Source organism: Megascapheus bottae, chromosome 16, assembly GCF_031878675.1.
Source record: "Megascapheus bottae isolate mThoBot1 chromosome 16, mThoBot2.hap1, whole genome shotgun sequence".
In the NCBI taxonomy this organism is placed as follows: Eukaryota; Metazoa; Chordata; class Mammalia; order Rodentia; family Geomyidae; genus Megascapheus; species Megascapheus bottae.
The window spans coordinates 29,858,307-29,875,179 of record NC_143524.1 but is presented as its reverse complement, the minus strand read 5'-3'; the positions used below and the strand labels follow the sequence as shown (position 1 = coordinate 29,875,179).

Sequence of the window (16,873 nt, the reverse complement as noted above, 5' to 3'; positions counted from 1 at the left end):
AATGCCATTGGGATATTAATGGGTATTGCGTTGAATTTGTAGATAGCCCTTGGCAAGATTGTCATTTTCACAATGTTGATTCTTCCAATCCAGGAGCATGGGAGGTTTTTCCATTTCCTTAGTTCTGCTTTAATTTCCTTTTTTAGGGTTTTAAAGTTTTCATGAAAAAGGTCCTTTATATTCTTAGTTAAGCTAATTCCTAGGTACTTTATTTTCTTTGAGGCTATTGCGAAAGGCGTTGCTTTCCTGATTATTGTCTCATTCCTCTCACTGTTGGCGTAGAGGAAGGCAGTTGATTTTTGAGGGTTAATTTTATAGCCTGCTACCCTTCCAAAGATTTGAATCAGCTCAAGGAGCTTGGGAGTAGAGTCTAGAGGATTCTTTAAATACAGAATCATGTCATCTGCAAAGAGGGATAGTTTTACTTTGTCTTTCCCTACTTGGATCCCCTTTATGCTTGCTTCTTGCCTTATTGCACTGGCTAGGAATTCTAGTACTATGTTAAAGAGGAGTGGAGAGAGTGGGCATCCTTGTCTTGTTCCTGATTTTAGAGGGAATGGCTTTAGCTTTTCACCATTAAGTGTAATACTAGCTGTGGGTTTGTCATACACAGCCTTTATTATATTGAGGAATGTTCCATGGACTCCTAGTTTCTCCAGAGCTTTTAACATAAAGGGGTGTTGGATCTTGTCAAATGCCTTTTCCGCGTCTATTGAGACAATCATATGATTTTTGTCCTTGCTCCTGTTGATGTGTTGAATTATATTAATTGATTTGCGTATGTTGAACCAGCTTTGCCTCCCTGTGATGAATCCGGTTTGATCATAGTGTATAATTTTTTTGATGAGTTGTTGTAGACGGTTGGCCAGTATTTTGTTGAGAAGTTTTGCATTGATGTTCATCAAAGAAATAGGTCTATAGTTCTCTTTCTTTGATGAATCTCTGTCTGGTTTGGGGATGAGGGTTATACTGGCTTCATAGAATGAGTTTGGTAAGGAACCTTCATTTTCAATTTCGTTGAAGAGCTTGAGGAGTATGGGTGTGAGCTCTGCTTTGAAGACCTTATAGAATTCAGCTGTGAATCCATCTGGCCCTGGGATTTTCTTAGGTGGAAGTTCTCTTATTGCCATTTCTATTTCAGTGCTTGAAATAGGCCTGTTTAGTTGGGTTAGTTCTTCTTGGTTCAGTGTGGATATGTTAATATTGGAATTCATCCATTTGTTCTAGATTCTCAAATTTGTTGGCATAAAGGTTTGAGAAGTATTCCCTCATGATACTCTGGGTCTGGATCTTAGTTAAGGAATTATCTTAACTAAGAATATAAAGGACCTTTTTCATGAAAATTTAAAACCCTGAAAAAGGAAATTAAAGCAGAACTGAGGAAATGGAAAAACTTCCCATGCTCCTGGATTGGAAGAATCAACATTGTGAAAATGACATCTTGCCAAGTGCTATCTACAAATTCAACGCAATACCCATCCATATCCCAATGTCATTCTTTAAGAAAATAGAAGAGGCAATCCAAAATTTCATATGGAATAATAAAAGACCCTGCATAGCAAAAACACTTCTTAGCAGAAAGAACAGCACAAGAGGAATTTCAATACCAAACTTTAGACTCTATTACAGAGCTATAATTATCAAAACAGCTTGGTACTGGCACAAGAACAGGCCTGAAGACCAATGGAATAGAACTGAGGACCCAGATATTAAACCACAGACCTATAGCCAGCTAATCTTTGACAAGGGAGCCAAACAAATAGAATGGAAGAAAGATAGCCTCTTCAACAAGTTGTGCTGGCAGAACTGGTTAAGCACATGCAGAAAACTAAAGTTGGATTCTTCATTGTCCCCCTGCACTAGAATTAACTCCAAATGGATCAAAGACCTGGAGGTAAAAGCTGACACACTGAAAACTTTACAAGAAGGAATGGGAGATACAGTAGGCCTCCTTGGCACAGGTAGAAACTTTTCTTAATAAGGACCAAGTATCACAGCAAATAAGAGAAAGGCTGGATAAGTGGGACTGCATTAAACTGCAGAGCTTTTGTATGGCAAAGGACATAGCTAGTAAATTAATTAGGAAGCCTACAGAGTGGGAGAAGATCTTCACCAACCATACAACAGACAAAGGCCTCATATCTAAGATATATCAACAGCTCAAAAAATTGAATCACTCCAAAACTAATCTCCAAAGTAACAACCATCCCATTAAAAGATGGGCCAAAGACTTAAAGAGAGTCTTCTCTGAAGAAGAAACAAAAATGGCCTATAGGCACATGAAGAAATGCTCAACATCTCTGGTCTTAAAAAAACGCAAATCAAAACAACTTTATGATTCCACCTCACTCCATTTAGAATGTCCAGGATCAAGAAAACTAATAAATACAGATGCTGGAGGGGATGTGGCCGGGAGGGATCACTACTACACTGTTGGTGGGAGTGCAAACTCATTCAACCACTATGGAAAGCAGTATGGCACTGTCTCAAAAGACTAAACATAGAGCTCCCCTATGACCCAGCAATTCCACTACTTGGCATTTACCCAACCATCCAGAAACTAGGGCATACTAAATCCACTAGCACATCAATGTTCATTGCAGCATTATTCACCATAGCAAAAATATGGAACCAACCTAGATGTCCCTCATTTAATGAGTGGATCAACAAGATGTGGTATTTGTACACAATGGAATTCTATGCTGCTGTCAGAAAAAACATCACCCCATTTGTTAGGAAATGGAAAGTCTTAGAAAAAATCCTATTAAGTGAAGTAAGCCAGACTCAAAGGAACTTAGGCTCAATGGTTTCCCTCATTTGTCATAATCAGTAGAAACCTTGGGCTCTACTAGCAGAGATCTGCAATAGAGCAAAACCTTGATACATAAGGCCATATAGTATGAAGCTAATTGAAAAGACCTCCAGGATATTGAAACAAAAGCCATATAATGAATGATTGTTGTCCTTAATGTACTATGTTATCTCTAATCTCTTTTGCTGTCCCTTGGTTATCTCATATTGTTATAGTATCTCACTTTGTTATCTGATATATTGGATTTATTTGTATTTGGTTATTTGAAATTGGATAGGGAAGGGGGGGAAACTAAGACGGGGGCGGTGGAGGGGATGGGTAATGGGAACCAAGACATCTGAAAGGGTATCAATATATGTGAATTAATGCACCTTCTATCTGGCAAATATCATGTAACCCTTTTATTAATTACAATAAAAAATATAAAAAATGACTAAAAACCCCCCCAAATATTTGTCTAATCATAAAATACATATTTTCTTATAAAAAGAAACATTAAAAAAAAACTTTGGTCCCAATTACTAAGCAGAAACGGAATTCTAGGCAACTGGGCTGGACCCGTAGAAAAGTACTTTTTTAGCTAATAGAAGCAAAATACAGGCATAAATCAAAGGAGGATGACTGTCCTAGAAGTTTCTAAGCCCACACTAAAATCTCAGGTTTTACCACTGATTACAACATAGACTTCTTAAAAGTCAAACCAGCATTTCAGAAAGGAAAAGTGAGGAAATTTGCCCCAAGACTTAAGCTACCTACCCAGGCATTACTAGGCCAAGGCAAAGGCCAGAGGACTAACTGCCTGGTAGAACAACATATTACTAGCCAGAGGAGAATATTGTTTGGGAGGGAGGAAGGAAAGAAGGAAGGAAGGGAGGGAGGGAAAGGAAGAAAGAAAAAAGAAAGAAAGGAAAAGAAAGAAAGAAAGAATACTTTCAGAATGGAAGTCATAAAGCAAGAGATACATGATCCAGAATAGTTTTAGGTCTTAATCTACTTTTTTAACCAGTCATGGGCCTTTTCTACTCAAGGCTTTCTATGAGCCATATTGAAATGAACTCCAAGAAATGGAACCGATGAATTTTTTTTTTGTATACTGTTTATGGTTGGTTATTTCTTTTCTCTTCTTTCTTTCCTTTTTCTTTTTTTTTGCCAGTCCTGGGCTTTGAACTCAGGGCCTAGACACTGTCCTAGGGCTTTCTCAAAACTAGTGCTCTACCACTTGATCACTTACAGATTTTTCTGTGTATGTGGTATGGAAGAATCAAATTCAGGGCTTCATGCATGCTAGAAAAACACTCTACCACTAGACTAGCTCCAGGTCCTATTGTTAATTCCTTTTTCATTCTATACCCACCCTTTGGTTTATTCCTTGTTGTCACTGCTTTTTATTTCTGTTCTCTTTCTGTTTTATATAAGTTTATCTGATTTGAGGAAGGAAACAGGAATCACAGAACTGGTGAGACAAAGGGTAAATCAATGTAACAATGATATTGACTAGACACAATGTTGGAATTAAACTTTTTACACCTTGTGGATGAGGGGAGTAGAGGGAAAGTGGGTAAAAATGAGAGAGAGGATGACACTGTTCAAAAAGAAATGTACTCATTACCTTAGTTATAAAACTGTAACCCTTCTGTAATCATCTTTACAATAAAATGTTAAAAAAAAGAAATAGTCTATATACCATGAATAGACATTTAAAAATATTTTCAACACAGACCTCTCCCTCTCCATTCTATTTAGAGCTAAGGTATGGACAGGAAGCCTTTATACATTAGGGGGGCTACCACCCTATCCCTTGAGCCACAGCCCCACTTCATGTTTTCTAATGATTAATTGGAGATAACAGTTTCATGTTCTTTAGTGACTGGGCAGGCTTTGAATCTCGTTCCTCAGATCTCAGCCTCCTCAGTAGCTAGGATTACAAGCATGAGCTACTGCACCCTGCTGGGATGCTTTTCAAAAAATCTATTTATGTTGAATGCAGCATTCTGTTTGCTTCAATACATGAAATCCATTAGGGTATCTCATCAACCTCTTGGTAGAAATATACGTATAATTTATGCTTTTGTCAGGAGCCTGTAGATGTGAAGATGAATGGGAAGTTAAATTTGGTTCCTTGAAACAGAGGGAATACAATGGTCTAAGTCCATTTGCCTATGGCTCAATCAGCCAATTGTGGCAAGGCTTATTTGAAGGGGTTAGAGCTGAAGCTTGGCAGATTGCTTTGAATTGTCCAGAAGACTGGATAAGCACATGTCATCCAAATCAAAGTAGAGCTAGAGATGGTGTTTTGGGATCAGACCAAAGTAATACTGAGTATTATTTTTATCACTTTTCTGAGATGTCTGTAGCTTTGAGTAAAGTAGTACTTCTTCTGGTTGCTGTTTTCCCACCTATAAAACAGTGATAATTATCCTTTTTTTCCTGTAAAAATTCCATGACAGCAGACAAATGAAATTTGAAGCAAAAGTAAACCCTATAAATAGACTAAGTGGTGACTGTTGTTGATTTTCATGGTCAAACCTAGAAAATGAATGGTCAACCACAAAGGAACAATAGTCCCTAACAAGATACACATCTTTGCCAGTGTTTAGGCCTTATACACTAGCAGAGACTGGGTTGTTGCAAGCCCTTGGTATATAACATACACTGACAGGTCTTGCAAAACTGCACAAAGTCTTCATCCTCCAATCATAATTGAAACTCTGGCACTCTCCTGGAGAGCAAGCCCAGTGCACAATCTGGATAGCAATTGTTAGCCAAAGCCAGATTAAACCAGACAGAAATAAATCCCAGGGGTCTACTTAGGATGACTCATTGTTCTTTTTCTCCTTTTAGAGTTGATGGTGCTGGAAAATGAAGGCACCCTTGCTTGAGACAATATATATTATAGCAAGCAGCTTATACTCACTCACATTCAGATGTCAGAGACTAGGGTAGACGAGAGACCTCTTGAGAAATCCTGACATTCTGACAAAACCAGACCTCTTCAAGCAGAGAAGGTGCATAGAGGTTACCCACAGTATCAAACCCCGCTTTTTGTTGTTGCTCTCTTGACCCCTTTAAGAGCCACGAGATTCCACAACTCTATGGTTTACTGTCAAGTTCCCCCAGGTGGTTTCATTACTGTGGGAACCACATACCTGTTAGGTCAGGTATATTGTCATAGGTTCAGGAAATAGTGTCTTGATCTCCAACTTCACTGCTGTCATGACCTCATTCTATCTCCAGTTTGGGAATTTCTTGGTTGATTTTGCTTCCATCTTTGACAAATCTATGTGGTCAAATCAAGCAACACCTGAAGTGACATTTCAACTTATAGCATTTTCTTTTGAGATCTTATTGTTTTGGACTCAGTTATGACTTTCCAATTAAACTTAAAAATTTTTTAAAATAGGAATTTCATTCCCCCCCATCATCTATGTAGCAAACACCAAGTAGTACTGGCAAGACAAAATGAAGTCTACCCTGTGACTAATGTAGCAGATACATTCATTGCCCTCTCTCTGTACAAAGGGCCTCTGCTGTCTCTCTTTCCATGTGTAGAGTTAAGAATAAGTAATAGAGCCAGTGGTCACTGAGATGAATTCACAAATAAAGATGAAACCAAATAAGACTATAGGTCTGATACCATATCTACTTTGAATCTATTCTCAGAGAGAAGGCAGATAGTATGGAAATCACTTTTGGAAATAACATATAAATTTATCATACTAATACCAATGACAAAAATGCAATTCATTTTTCAAATCAGAGTTATTTTCTCCTTTATTATTGTTATAGACTTTATGGGGGGTGAAGAAGGCAAGATTACATATTAAATGCCTTTGAAAAGTTTTTTTTTTTGCCTTGAGATCTTGTTGCATTTGTATCTATTGGGTTCATTATTCTTGTTATTACAATAGAGATAAGGTATTTTTCAATGCTGTCAGTAAAGGCTAAATATACATTTAAAAAACCCCAAATATATGAAGGAAAACAAAATGCACTGCATTAAAACCCATGTTTTCCTCAGGAATAGAATCCTAGAGATGAACACAGCTCAGCTTTGTTGGATCAGTACTGATAATTGCCAGTATTAACCTTAAGCAAGACCTTAGAATTTTAGGGAACTTAGATAGATACTGAATTTCTTTGGGGATCATGTAGTCTTTAAGAAGCTTCCTTCTGGAGTTGCCAAAAGTTTTCTGAGCAATGAAGAGTCCTTGCTCTCACAAGCAGAGACTACATCATGAGTTACTTTTAGAAGATAGTTGGATTCAGTTAAACTATTTTTTATTTGATCATAGGTCATATGTTAATCATAGTCTTATGTAGGAACTACTGTAGTGATAACAAGTAATAAGTTCTTAGCACCCACTTATTATCTCTGATCTCTATATATAGTTGATCTACTTAACCTCAAAAAATTCTTAGAAGTAGATTCTATCTGTATTTCTTAAAGAATTCCCACAGATCTTAATTATCACAGATTCTAGAAACTCAATGACTAGGCTAGAGTTTTAAGTAAAAAAAAAGAAAAAGATTTGTTATTGGGTGATTGTATGTATTTGAAGGGGCTCTAGGAAGATATTTTTTCATCCACAGTCACCTTAGTTCCATGTTGTTTGTGGTTGATGTAGGAACCTAGTTGGTCTTTTCTCTGCCCTTTGCCATTTCTCACAAAGGTGAACAACAATCAAGTTTCCTGAGAAATCCCAAAAGTCTGGAGAAAGAAGATGTAATAAATGCTAAGCCTGTAGGAGAGAAATACAAATGGATCCAATTCCAGAGAGCAGTTCTCTTATGAGGAACAGTGAAATACACATTGAATGAGACCATGGAAGGGGCTTGGAATGATTGCTCAGGCTCAACCACTATGTAGAGTAGTTTGTGGGACAAAAGACTGAAATGATTTATATGGAGAAAACACTCAATACACATAAATGTGACTGGGAAGGAAAAGATAAACTTAGGAATTTAGGAGTATGAACTTTTGGTAATGGCACCTACCCTGAGAAGCTTCTGGAAGAAACTAGGTGATGTAGAGCCAGAAGAGGGGAATGAGGAATGGCTAGGAGAGAGAGAGATGGCAGGAGCCATACCACGAGGAGTTGTTAAGGAAAACCTCACAGTCCAAGAAAGCTCAGGTGTACAGAAATTAGATAGAGATATTTCATAGCTCCAGCCCAGAAAGTTTTTTCAAATATTAGGGCTGGCTGAAAAAGAAGTGACGTGGCGAAGGGGAGCGAGAGCTTTCTTCAGAAGATAATATTCATTCCTTCCACCTCTGGGGATGTGCAGATTCTTCAGAAATTTCTCATAAGAGAAGAAGCAGTCAGTTCCTGACTTGTAAACCCTAACACTCTGGCAAATATGGGAGGAGTATGGAGAGGATAGTAGAGAATAAATGTAAATATTGCAATTGGTTCTAGAGAACATATTCATTATAAGTACATCTATGTAGACTTGAGCTGAAAGCACTCACCTTTCTGAGTTCACATGTGGCTTCAGAGGTACAGTTTCATGTCTCATTTGGTGTTCATTAGACCATAGGAACCAATATGTCTTCCCTATCAAGTAATTTTATCTTGTGTTAAACACAACAACCCCCCCCCCGAAAATGAAACAAAGCAACAGCTCCTGCTAAGAACCAGTGAGTTATCCTAAGAATTCCCCCCTCACTCTGCTTGGATATGTATTTTTTTTTTGCTGTAATAGCTTAGTTAAGACAACACAATTGAATGGCACAAATCACACTCAGTTACTCTCTCTTCCTCTCTTTAACAGCTAAATTATGCAGAGACAAGACTTAGTCAATTGGAAAACTGTCATTGTGAGAAGACCTGTCAAGTGAGTGGACTGCTATATCGTGACCAAGACTCTTGGGTTGATGGTGACCAGTGCAGGAACTGCACATGCAAGGTAAGCTCAATTATAAATAGAACACAGAGCAGTTTTAAGAACGTGAGCTCATTATTTACAGTGTAATTAGACTCCTTAATATCTAACATTGACTCCTTTAGACCCATCACCTCTTAGCAATCTAAGCAGTTGTGAATCTATTACTGGAGAATTGTCATTTCTTATATAAAAACTCAGACATTTAAATGTCATCCCTCTTGATTTATTATCATTTTATTTTTGTATTATTATTATTATTATTATTATTATTATTATTTTGTGCTAGTACTGAGGCCTGAAGTAATTCAGGTTCTGGGCTCTGTTCTTTAGCTGTTTGTTTCACTCAAGGCTGGTTGCTATACCACTTGAGCAACAATTCTACTTTTGGCTTTTTAATGATTAATTGGAGATAAGAGTCTCATGGCCTTTCCTTCTGGGCTGGCTTTGAATCTTGATACTCAGATTTTAGTCTTCAGATTAGGTAGGATTACAGGTGTGAGGCATTGGTGCCTGGTTTGGGTCTAATACTGACAAACTTGTTATTGCAAATTTCAAAGTGGAACTTGAGAGAAAGGTAGAAAGTCCTCTGATTCTCTTGTAGCTTAATAGCTAGATTATCTCTGTTAGAATGAGCTCCAAAAAGGTATAATTAGTCTCTGCATGTTTTTATTGTAATTTGGAAGGTATATATCATTTATTTCAAGGAATTGTGGGGCATTTCCCTCATTCTCTGCTTTTCTGGATATCCATCCTTTGTAGACACATTTCAGGGAATTACAAGAGCACTGTACAGAAATTAGTATGTAAACCCTGTCTTGCTGAAATGACTTGATAAATATCTGAAGAATGCCATTGTTTGTCCACGAAAATACAAAATGGATTGTTAGAGCCTCAAAAATGATTGACAGGGTCTGCAAAAGGTGCTATTTATGTTCTTGTAAAAATAGGCTTTTTGTTTGCGGCCTAATCTACTTAGTCCACATGGGCAGGTGGGATGAAGCCAGTGATGTATATCAGAAAAGTAATTGAGGTGATGTGGGTTCATTTGAGCTGGAAAAACACTTGATTTGTGGTCATGGAGTGGACTGGGAATTCCTCACACTGCTTCTGTTTCCCTGATGAGGTTTGGGAAATGAGATGTGAACTTTTTTTTTTTTTTTTACAAAAGAACCATTCAAAGCATATTCCTGAGTTTCCCTCTGCTGTCTTTCTTTGTTCAGAGTGGTGCCGTGGAATGCCGAAGAATGTCTTGTCCCCCTCTAAATTGCTCCCCTGACTCTCTTCCTGTGCACATTGCCGGCCAGTGTTGTAAGGTCTGCCGACGTAAGTACTGACTTGAGGGTTCCAGTGGTCCTGGGTGCTTTGAGATTAATCTATGTTTTCTTCTATTTTTTCAATACCTTATGGATTGGCACTGAAGAAACAAAGCACAGGCAGTTGCTGTCATATTAAATGTACGATCAAAGAGTTCCAAGATATTAATTACTTTTGCTATGGCAGATAATGTTACCTGAAATTACTTTCCCCTCCAGAAAATTCCTTTTATTAACTCTAATGACTGTTTTCACATGCTCAATGGTGCTAACATTTTTTTTCTTTAAATAAGGATTAGATCTAGGGCTAAACAACTGGGTGGGATTAAATTAGACAACACAAGGCATTGGCTTGTCCATGTAATACAAAGACTTAACAATCCCTGTCACTTTTGTGTTTCAGTTTCTTCAAATGAAATAGTGAAGATAAGAACTTATGATTTGAAATAATTCTTATGTACCTTATCCAGTGCTGGATTACAATTTTATGCTATTATTCTACCTTGTAGGAAGCATAGGCTTAAGGAAGGTAATTTCCAGGGTCAAAAGGCTGGTGAAATATCAAACTAGTGTTTTCTTATTTTTGTTTTTCCTGTCAATACTACTTAAACTTACAGCCTTGCACTTGCTAGGCTGGTGCTATACCATTTGCACTGCACATCTAGCCTCTATTTTGTTAGTAGTTTGTGTGTGTGTGTGTGTGTGTGTGTGTGTGTGTGTGTGTGTGTGTATGTGTGTGTGTGTGTGTGTGTGTATGTATCTGCACGCACATGAATAAGCATGTGTGTGCTGGTCCCTGGGCTTGAAATGAGGGCCTGGGTACTATCTCTGAGCTTCTTTTGTTTAAGACTAACACTGTAGCACTTGTGCCACAGCTCCATTCCCAGAGATTCACCTATTTTCCTGTCCAGGCTGGCTTCCCACTTCAATCCTCAGATCTCAGTCTCATAAATGGCTAGGATTACAGGCATGAGGTACTGGTGCCCAGCTTCTTAGCTATTTTTTTAAGATAGGCCTTTTCTTTCAGAATGGGCCTGTAATCTTAGTCTCACTCAGCCTCCCTGGTAGCTAGGATTATGGGACATGAAACACCAGCACTTGGGCAAACTACATTTGCTGACGCGTCTTTACATTAAGTCACACAGTCGTCCACAGGCAGATGACTGATCATGCCATCATATTTACTGAGTGGTTTCAGAAGGAACATTATAACACTTCTCCTTATACTGTCATCGGAACACACTGCCTGCCTGGGAGGTATACTTGGAGTTGGTGTAGTGAAGAAAACTTTCTCATTTCTGCTTCAAAAGCTTGTAGAAGTCCTATCTGGCAATCCCAACAGCTCAGAGGTCCAGATGTTGAGTTGTAGTTAAATGATTAATGAAAAGATAGTTCTCAGTAGGCACATTTTATTCTTTCCAGTTGATATATATATATAAATATACATACATATATATATACATATATATGTCAGTAGGGGAAGAATTTGAAAAATGATGAAAGATTTATTAAAACTATGGATTTACTTTTGTCTGTCATTTTGTTTTCTGCACAGATGTGTAAATATTTAGACATATTTGCTTAAACTTGGAAGGAATAAGTCCTTCAGTTGTTTTATATTTTAACCCTTTAATTTTTCTCTTTAGATTATTTTTAAAACAATCAAAATTATAAAAGCATGTTGTTCTTGACTGGCATGTTGTACTGATGATGGCGTACTTGTTTTGTTTGGAAAACAAATTATCCTGATAATTACCTACAGGATAACAATTTTAACATAATTTTTCTCTCTCTTCCTTCCCTCCCTTTCCTTCTTCCTTCCTTCTTTTCCTTCCTTCCTTCCTTCCTTCCTTCCTTCCTTCCTTCCTTCCTTCCTTCCTTCCTTCCGTACTACAATTTGAACTCAGGGCCTCACATTATCAAAACATTATGTTTATTTCATAACATGAACAAATCCAGAGGTTTAAGTACTGATGGGAAATTTATACAATATCACTTACATAGAAACAGCTATCTTTGAAATTTCAAGGATTTAATTTTCATAATCCATTTTGTGTGCATTGGTGTGCAGTTCCAGTCATACTCTGCAGTTTTATATCTTATCTTGTTGATTTACCATTATCAGTCAAGTGTTTCCATGTCTTTTGAAGAAACTTTGTATCATTTAATTTTAATGAGTCTTATAATCTCTTGTAGTTTGTCTGCTGTATAACTTGCTTAACTGTTCCCTAACTATCGGATGTCTAGGTTGTTTTCCATTTTTTTTACTACTATAAATTCATCTTCATTAATGCATTTGCTATAGACAGTGTATTTTTTATATTTTATTTATTCTGTATTTTCTAAAGAAAAAATTGTCCACAGTAGCTGGACGCCAGTGGCTCATAGCTATAATTCTAGCTACTCAGGAGGCTAAGATCTGAGGATTGTGGTTCAAAGCAAGCCCGGGCATGAAAGTTCATGAGACTCTTATCTCCAGTTAACCACCAGAAAACCAGAAGTGGCACTGTGGCTTAAGTGGTAGAGTGCTAGCCTTGGGCTGAAGAGGTTAGGGACAGCGCATAGGCTAAGAATTCAAGTCCCATGACTGCACCGTAGAAGAATGAATAACTGGATCAAAGCTTGACAGTTTTAGTGTCTTTGATACAGATCACTAAGTTATCTTCCTATGTGATTGTCTGTCCCATACAACTGATGTGGAATGATTACTTTTTTTCTTTATTGTACTATTTGAGAGTTCTAAACCTTTAACATTATTTTAGAAAGTAATCTGGTTTTACAAGATAATAATATTCATGCTATGTGAAACATTAATATTGGCTTTTTTCCTCTTTATTTGTATAGAACACATATCAATTTAATTAGGTGCCATTAATTTTCTGAGCAGAAAATTAACAGTTTAATGTATTCCAAGTTTAATAAAGTGGGACTCTGTAAATTATTATGATTGCTACTTGGTCAGGTACTTGTAGCTCCTGTCTTTAATCCTAACAACACAGAAGCCCGAGCTCTGTAGATCAAGGTTTCAGGAAAGTCTTTGAGACTCTTATCTCCAATGAACTGCCAGAAAAACAGAAGTGGTGCTGTGGTAGAGTACAAGCCTTGAGTGAAAAGCTCAGGGACAGCATCTAGCCCCTGAGTTCAAGCCCTATCATTGAGTTAGAAAAAAAAACACACAAAGATAGGAAGAAAGAAAAGAAAGCAGAATGAAGTGGTTCACACCTGTAATACTAACTCCTCAGGATGCTGAAAGTCCATGAAACTCATCTCCAATAAACTAATCAGAAAAAGTGACAAGTAACACTGTGGCTCAAGTGCTAGAACTAGCCTTGAGTACAAATGGCTCAGGCACAGTGCCTAGGCCCAAAGTTCAAGCTCCTGGATTAGTCAAAAAAAGAAAAGAATCATTTCTTAAGGAAAAATTTTTTTTAAAAAAAATTACACAACTTTAGTGATTAAAACACTGACAACCTCTGGCTTCAAGAAATTTTGTCTTCAGCTTTTGTTGTAGAGCCTGGGATCAACCTAGGGTTTTGCACGTAGGAGGCAATTGCTTTAACACTGAGCCCCTTAATTCCTCAGAAGTTTTACTAGTTTTTAATATAATAGAAATAATATTGAATAGAAATATAAATTTAGCAGCTTCTGAGTAAGGGTGCATAGAACAGTGGTGGGAGAGCCCTCCCTGATAACAGAAAAGCTCAATTTTGAGTGAGAGATAAGGTTTGGAAATGTCCAAATTTTAAGTGCAATGCCATTAGACATCTGTAGGGGGCCTGGTTAGAGTAGAGAGGAATGCTGGGGAAAGGAGGAGGAGGACACAGGTAGATGCTCCTGCAAGAGGAGCTAAGTAGAGACTTTGTAGACTTGTATGGATGGCTAGAATGGGTTGTTCTGTGGGTAGAAGAGAGGAGAATAGAGACAGATATGAGTTCTTAACCAGAGTCAGGAGAATTCTTAGAAAATTTCAAATAGCTTCACAGCAGGGGCGGGGAAATGATGGAGAATGTACTTGAGTTGTTCCTATCAAAGATAATAAATATGTAAGGCAACACACATATTGATTAGCTGAACTCAGTCATTTTAATCTGTACATATTTCAAAGAATCATATTGTACATTATGGACATAAACAATTTAGACAATAACAGTAATAGTAAAATATAAAAGGAAAAATGATACAAAGAACAGAATATAGTTTAAGACGCATGAATAGCGTAAAGTTGTTTTTAACAAAGTTTGGCACTAAGAATTGCTTCGTTTATATATGTATTTTTAAGTGTTTGCTTTTCTTGGCACTAGGGTCTTATTCCATAGCCTAGGATGACTTTGAATTTGTTACACTCCTTTCTCAGCCTCTGTAATGGTTTATTTCTCATTGAATCCATTCACATGTGATATTATGGATATACTTAGAATGACTATTTTTTTGCTTTATGACTCCCAGCCTTCAGTTTATTATTTTAACTTTTTTCCATATTGCTGGAGAGTCATGTCTAGTCAGTTTTTTTCATATATAAACCAAAGCTATTCCTCATCCATTTACAACTAGAGATAATAAAATAATAACAAAAAGATAAACTATTCCTAAGTTTTGTTAGGTTTAAGTATGACCATATTGTAGGAACACCAATCAAAGGTATTATTCTGACTCAGGCAAGTAAAGCCACTGTACATAAGTGAATTGCTTTGTCTGTTGACTTCCTAGGGGTTCATGCATTTGTCACAGCCTCAGGAGATTCAGTTTCTTAGACAAGAACATCCTTTTGGAAACAAGAAAGAATTTTATCTAAGCATTCTTGACAGTCCAGGATGTGGAACAGGAGTTTTCATTTCCCAAATGTTTTTACAGGCATTTTCCTTGTTCATTAGCTTTCATTGCTGTGACAGATACCTGAGATAAACAATTTAAATGAGGAGGGATGCATTTTTGTTTACAGTTGCAGAGGTTTCAGTTTAATTTTTAGAAATAATATTGCTTTGACCACTTCATGGACTGCCATCCATGTATAGATAGCTTCTTTTTGAGTAGGCAATGACCTTTTTTTCTTTTAAAAAACAGCTATTTATTTATTTTATTATATATTTTTTAAAATTTTTATTGTAGGGATAATGTATAGATGGTTAACAGTTACAATTGCCAGGTAGTAGGGGCATAGATACCCTTTCTCATGTTTTTGTACCCATATCCCTCCCTCTAGCCCCTTCCAATCATCTTGTTTTTCCCCCTTCCCTTTCCTATTTCAAATAAACGTATATACAAAGTTGGATACAGTAACAATATGAGATTAACCAAAGGACAAAAAAGAGACGAGAAATAACATAATACATTAAGAAAAACAATCACACAAGATAAGCCTATTGTTTCCATATCCTAGAGAACCTTTCATTTAGTCTCATCCTATATGACCTTATGTACCTAGGTTTTGAGCTATTGTAATCCTCTGCTAGGAGAGTCCTAGATGTGTACTAATTATTACAAAAGAGGAAAACCATTCCTTTGGGTCTGGCTTACTTCGCTTAATATGATTTTTTTCAAAGTCTTTCCATTTCCTTACAAATGGGGTAATGTCATTCTTTCTGAAGGCTGCATAGAATTCCATTGTGTATAAGTACCACATCTAATCATCTAATGAAGGGCATCTGGGTTGGTTCCATATCTTAGCTATGGTAAACAATACTGCAACAAACATTGTTGTACTAGTGGCTTTAATATGTCCTTACTTCTGGACATTTGAAAAAATGTCAAGGAGTGGGATTGCTGGGTCATAGGGGAGCTCTATGTTTAGTCTTTTGAGGAATGGCCATACTGCTTTCCAGAGTGGCTGAACGAGTTTACACTCCTACCAACAGTGTAGTAGTGATCCCTCCTGGCCATATCACCACCAGCATCTGTTGTCATTAGATTTCTTGATCATGGCTATTCTAACTGGAGTGAGGTGGAATCTCAAAGTTATTTTGATTTGCATTTCTGTTATGGCCAGAGATGTTGAACATTTCTTCATGTGTCTATAGGCCATTCTTAATTTCCTCTTCAGAGAAGTCTCTCTTTAAGTCTTTAGCCCACCTTTTAATGGGATGGTTATTTCTGTGAAGATTTAGAGAGATTCATTTTTTAGCTATAGGTATATTTTAGATATGAGGCCTTTGTCTGTTGTATGGCTAGTAAAGATCTTCTCCCACTCTGTGGGCTTTCTATTTAACTTGCTAGCTATATCTTTTGCCATAGAGAAGCTCTGCAGTTTAATGAAGTCCCATTTGTCCAAACATTCTTTAATTTGTTATGTTTCTGGGTCTTCATTAAGTGTATCTCCTGTTCATTCTTGTAAGGTTTTCAGGGTATCTGCTTTTACCTCAAGGTCACTGTTTCATTTGGAATTAATTCTGGTACAGGGTGACATAGAAGGATCCATCTTTAGTTTTCTGCAGATGCTTAACCAGTTCTACCAGCACCACTTGTTGAAGAGGCTGTTTTTCTTCCATTCTATTTTTTTGGCTCCCTTATCAAAGATTAGGTGGCCATAGGTCTGCGGATTGGTTTCTGGGTCTTCAGTTCTATTCCATTGGTCCTCAGACCTGTTCTTGTGTCAGTACCAAGCTGTTTTGGTTACTATACCTCTGTAATAGAGTCTAAAATTTGGTATTGCTATTCTTCCAGTGCTGTTCTTTCTGCTAAGGATTGTTTTTACTATATAGGGTCTTTTATTATTCCATATGAAATTTTGGATTGCTTCTTCTACTTCCTTAAAGAATGACATCGGGATATTGATGGGTATTGCATTGAATTTGTAGATAGCCCTTGGCAAGATTGCCATTTTCATGATGTTAATTCTTCCAATCCAGGAGCATGGGAGGTTTTTCCA

At 37.1% G+C, this 16,873-nt stretch overlaps 1 protein-coding gene across 2 annotated transcripts in view; it reads left to right on the top strand.

The window, feature by feature from the left end:
* Positions 1-16,873, top strand: part of Nell1 (neural EGFL like 1) — a 761,263-nt gene that overhangs the window by 185,206 nt on the left and 559,184 nt on the right. For both annotated transcript variants that reach the window (XM_090347997.1, XM_090347996.1), the window contains exons 8-9: positions 8,585-8,719; positions 9,919-10,021. In XM_090347997.1, coding sequence (XP_090204123.1) covers positions 8,585-8,719; positions 9,919-10,021 — 238 coding nt within the window. The remainder of the gene's footprint in view (positions 1-8,584; positions 8,720-9,918; positions 10,022-16,873) is intronic.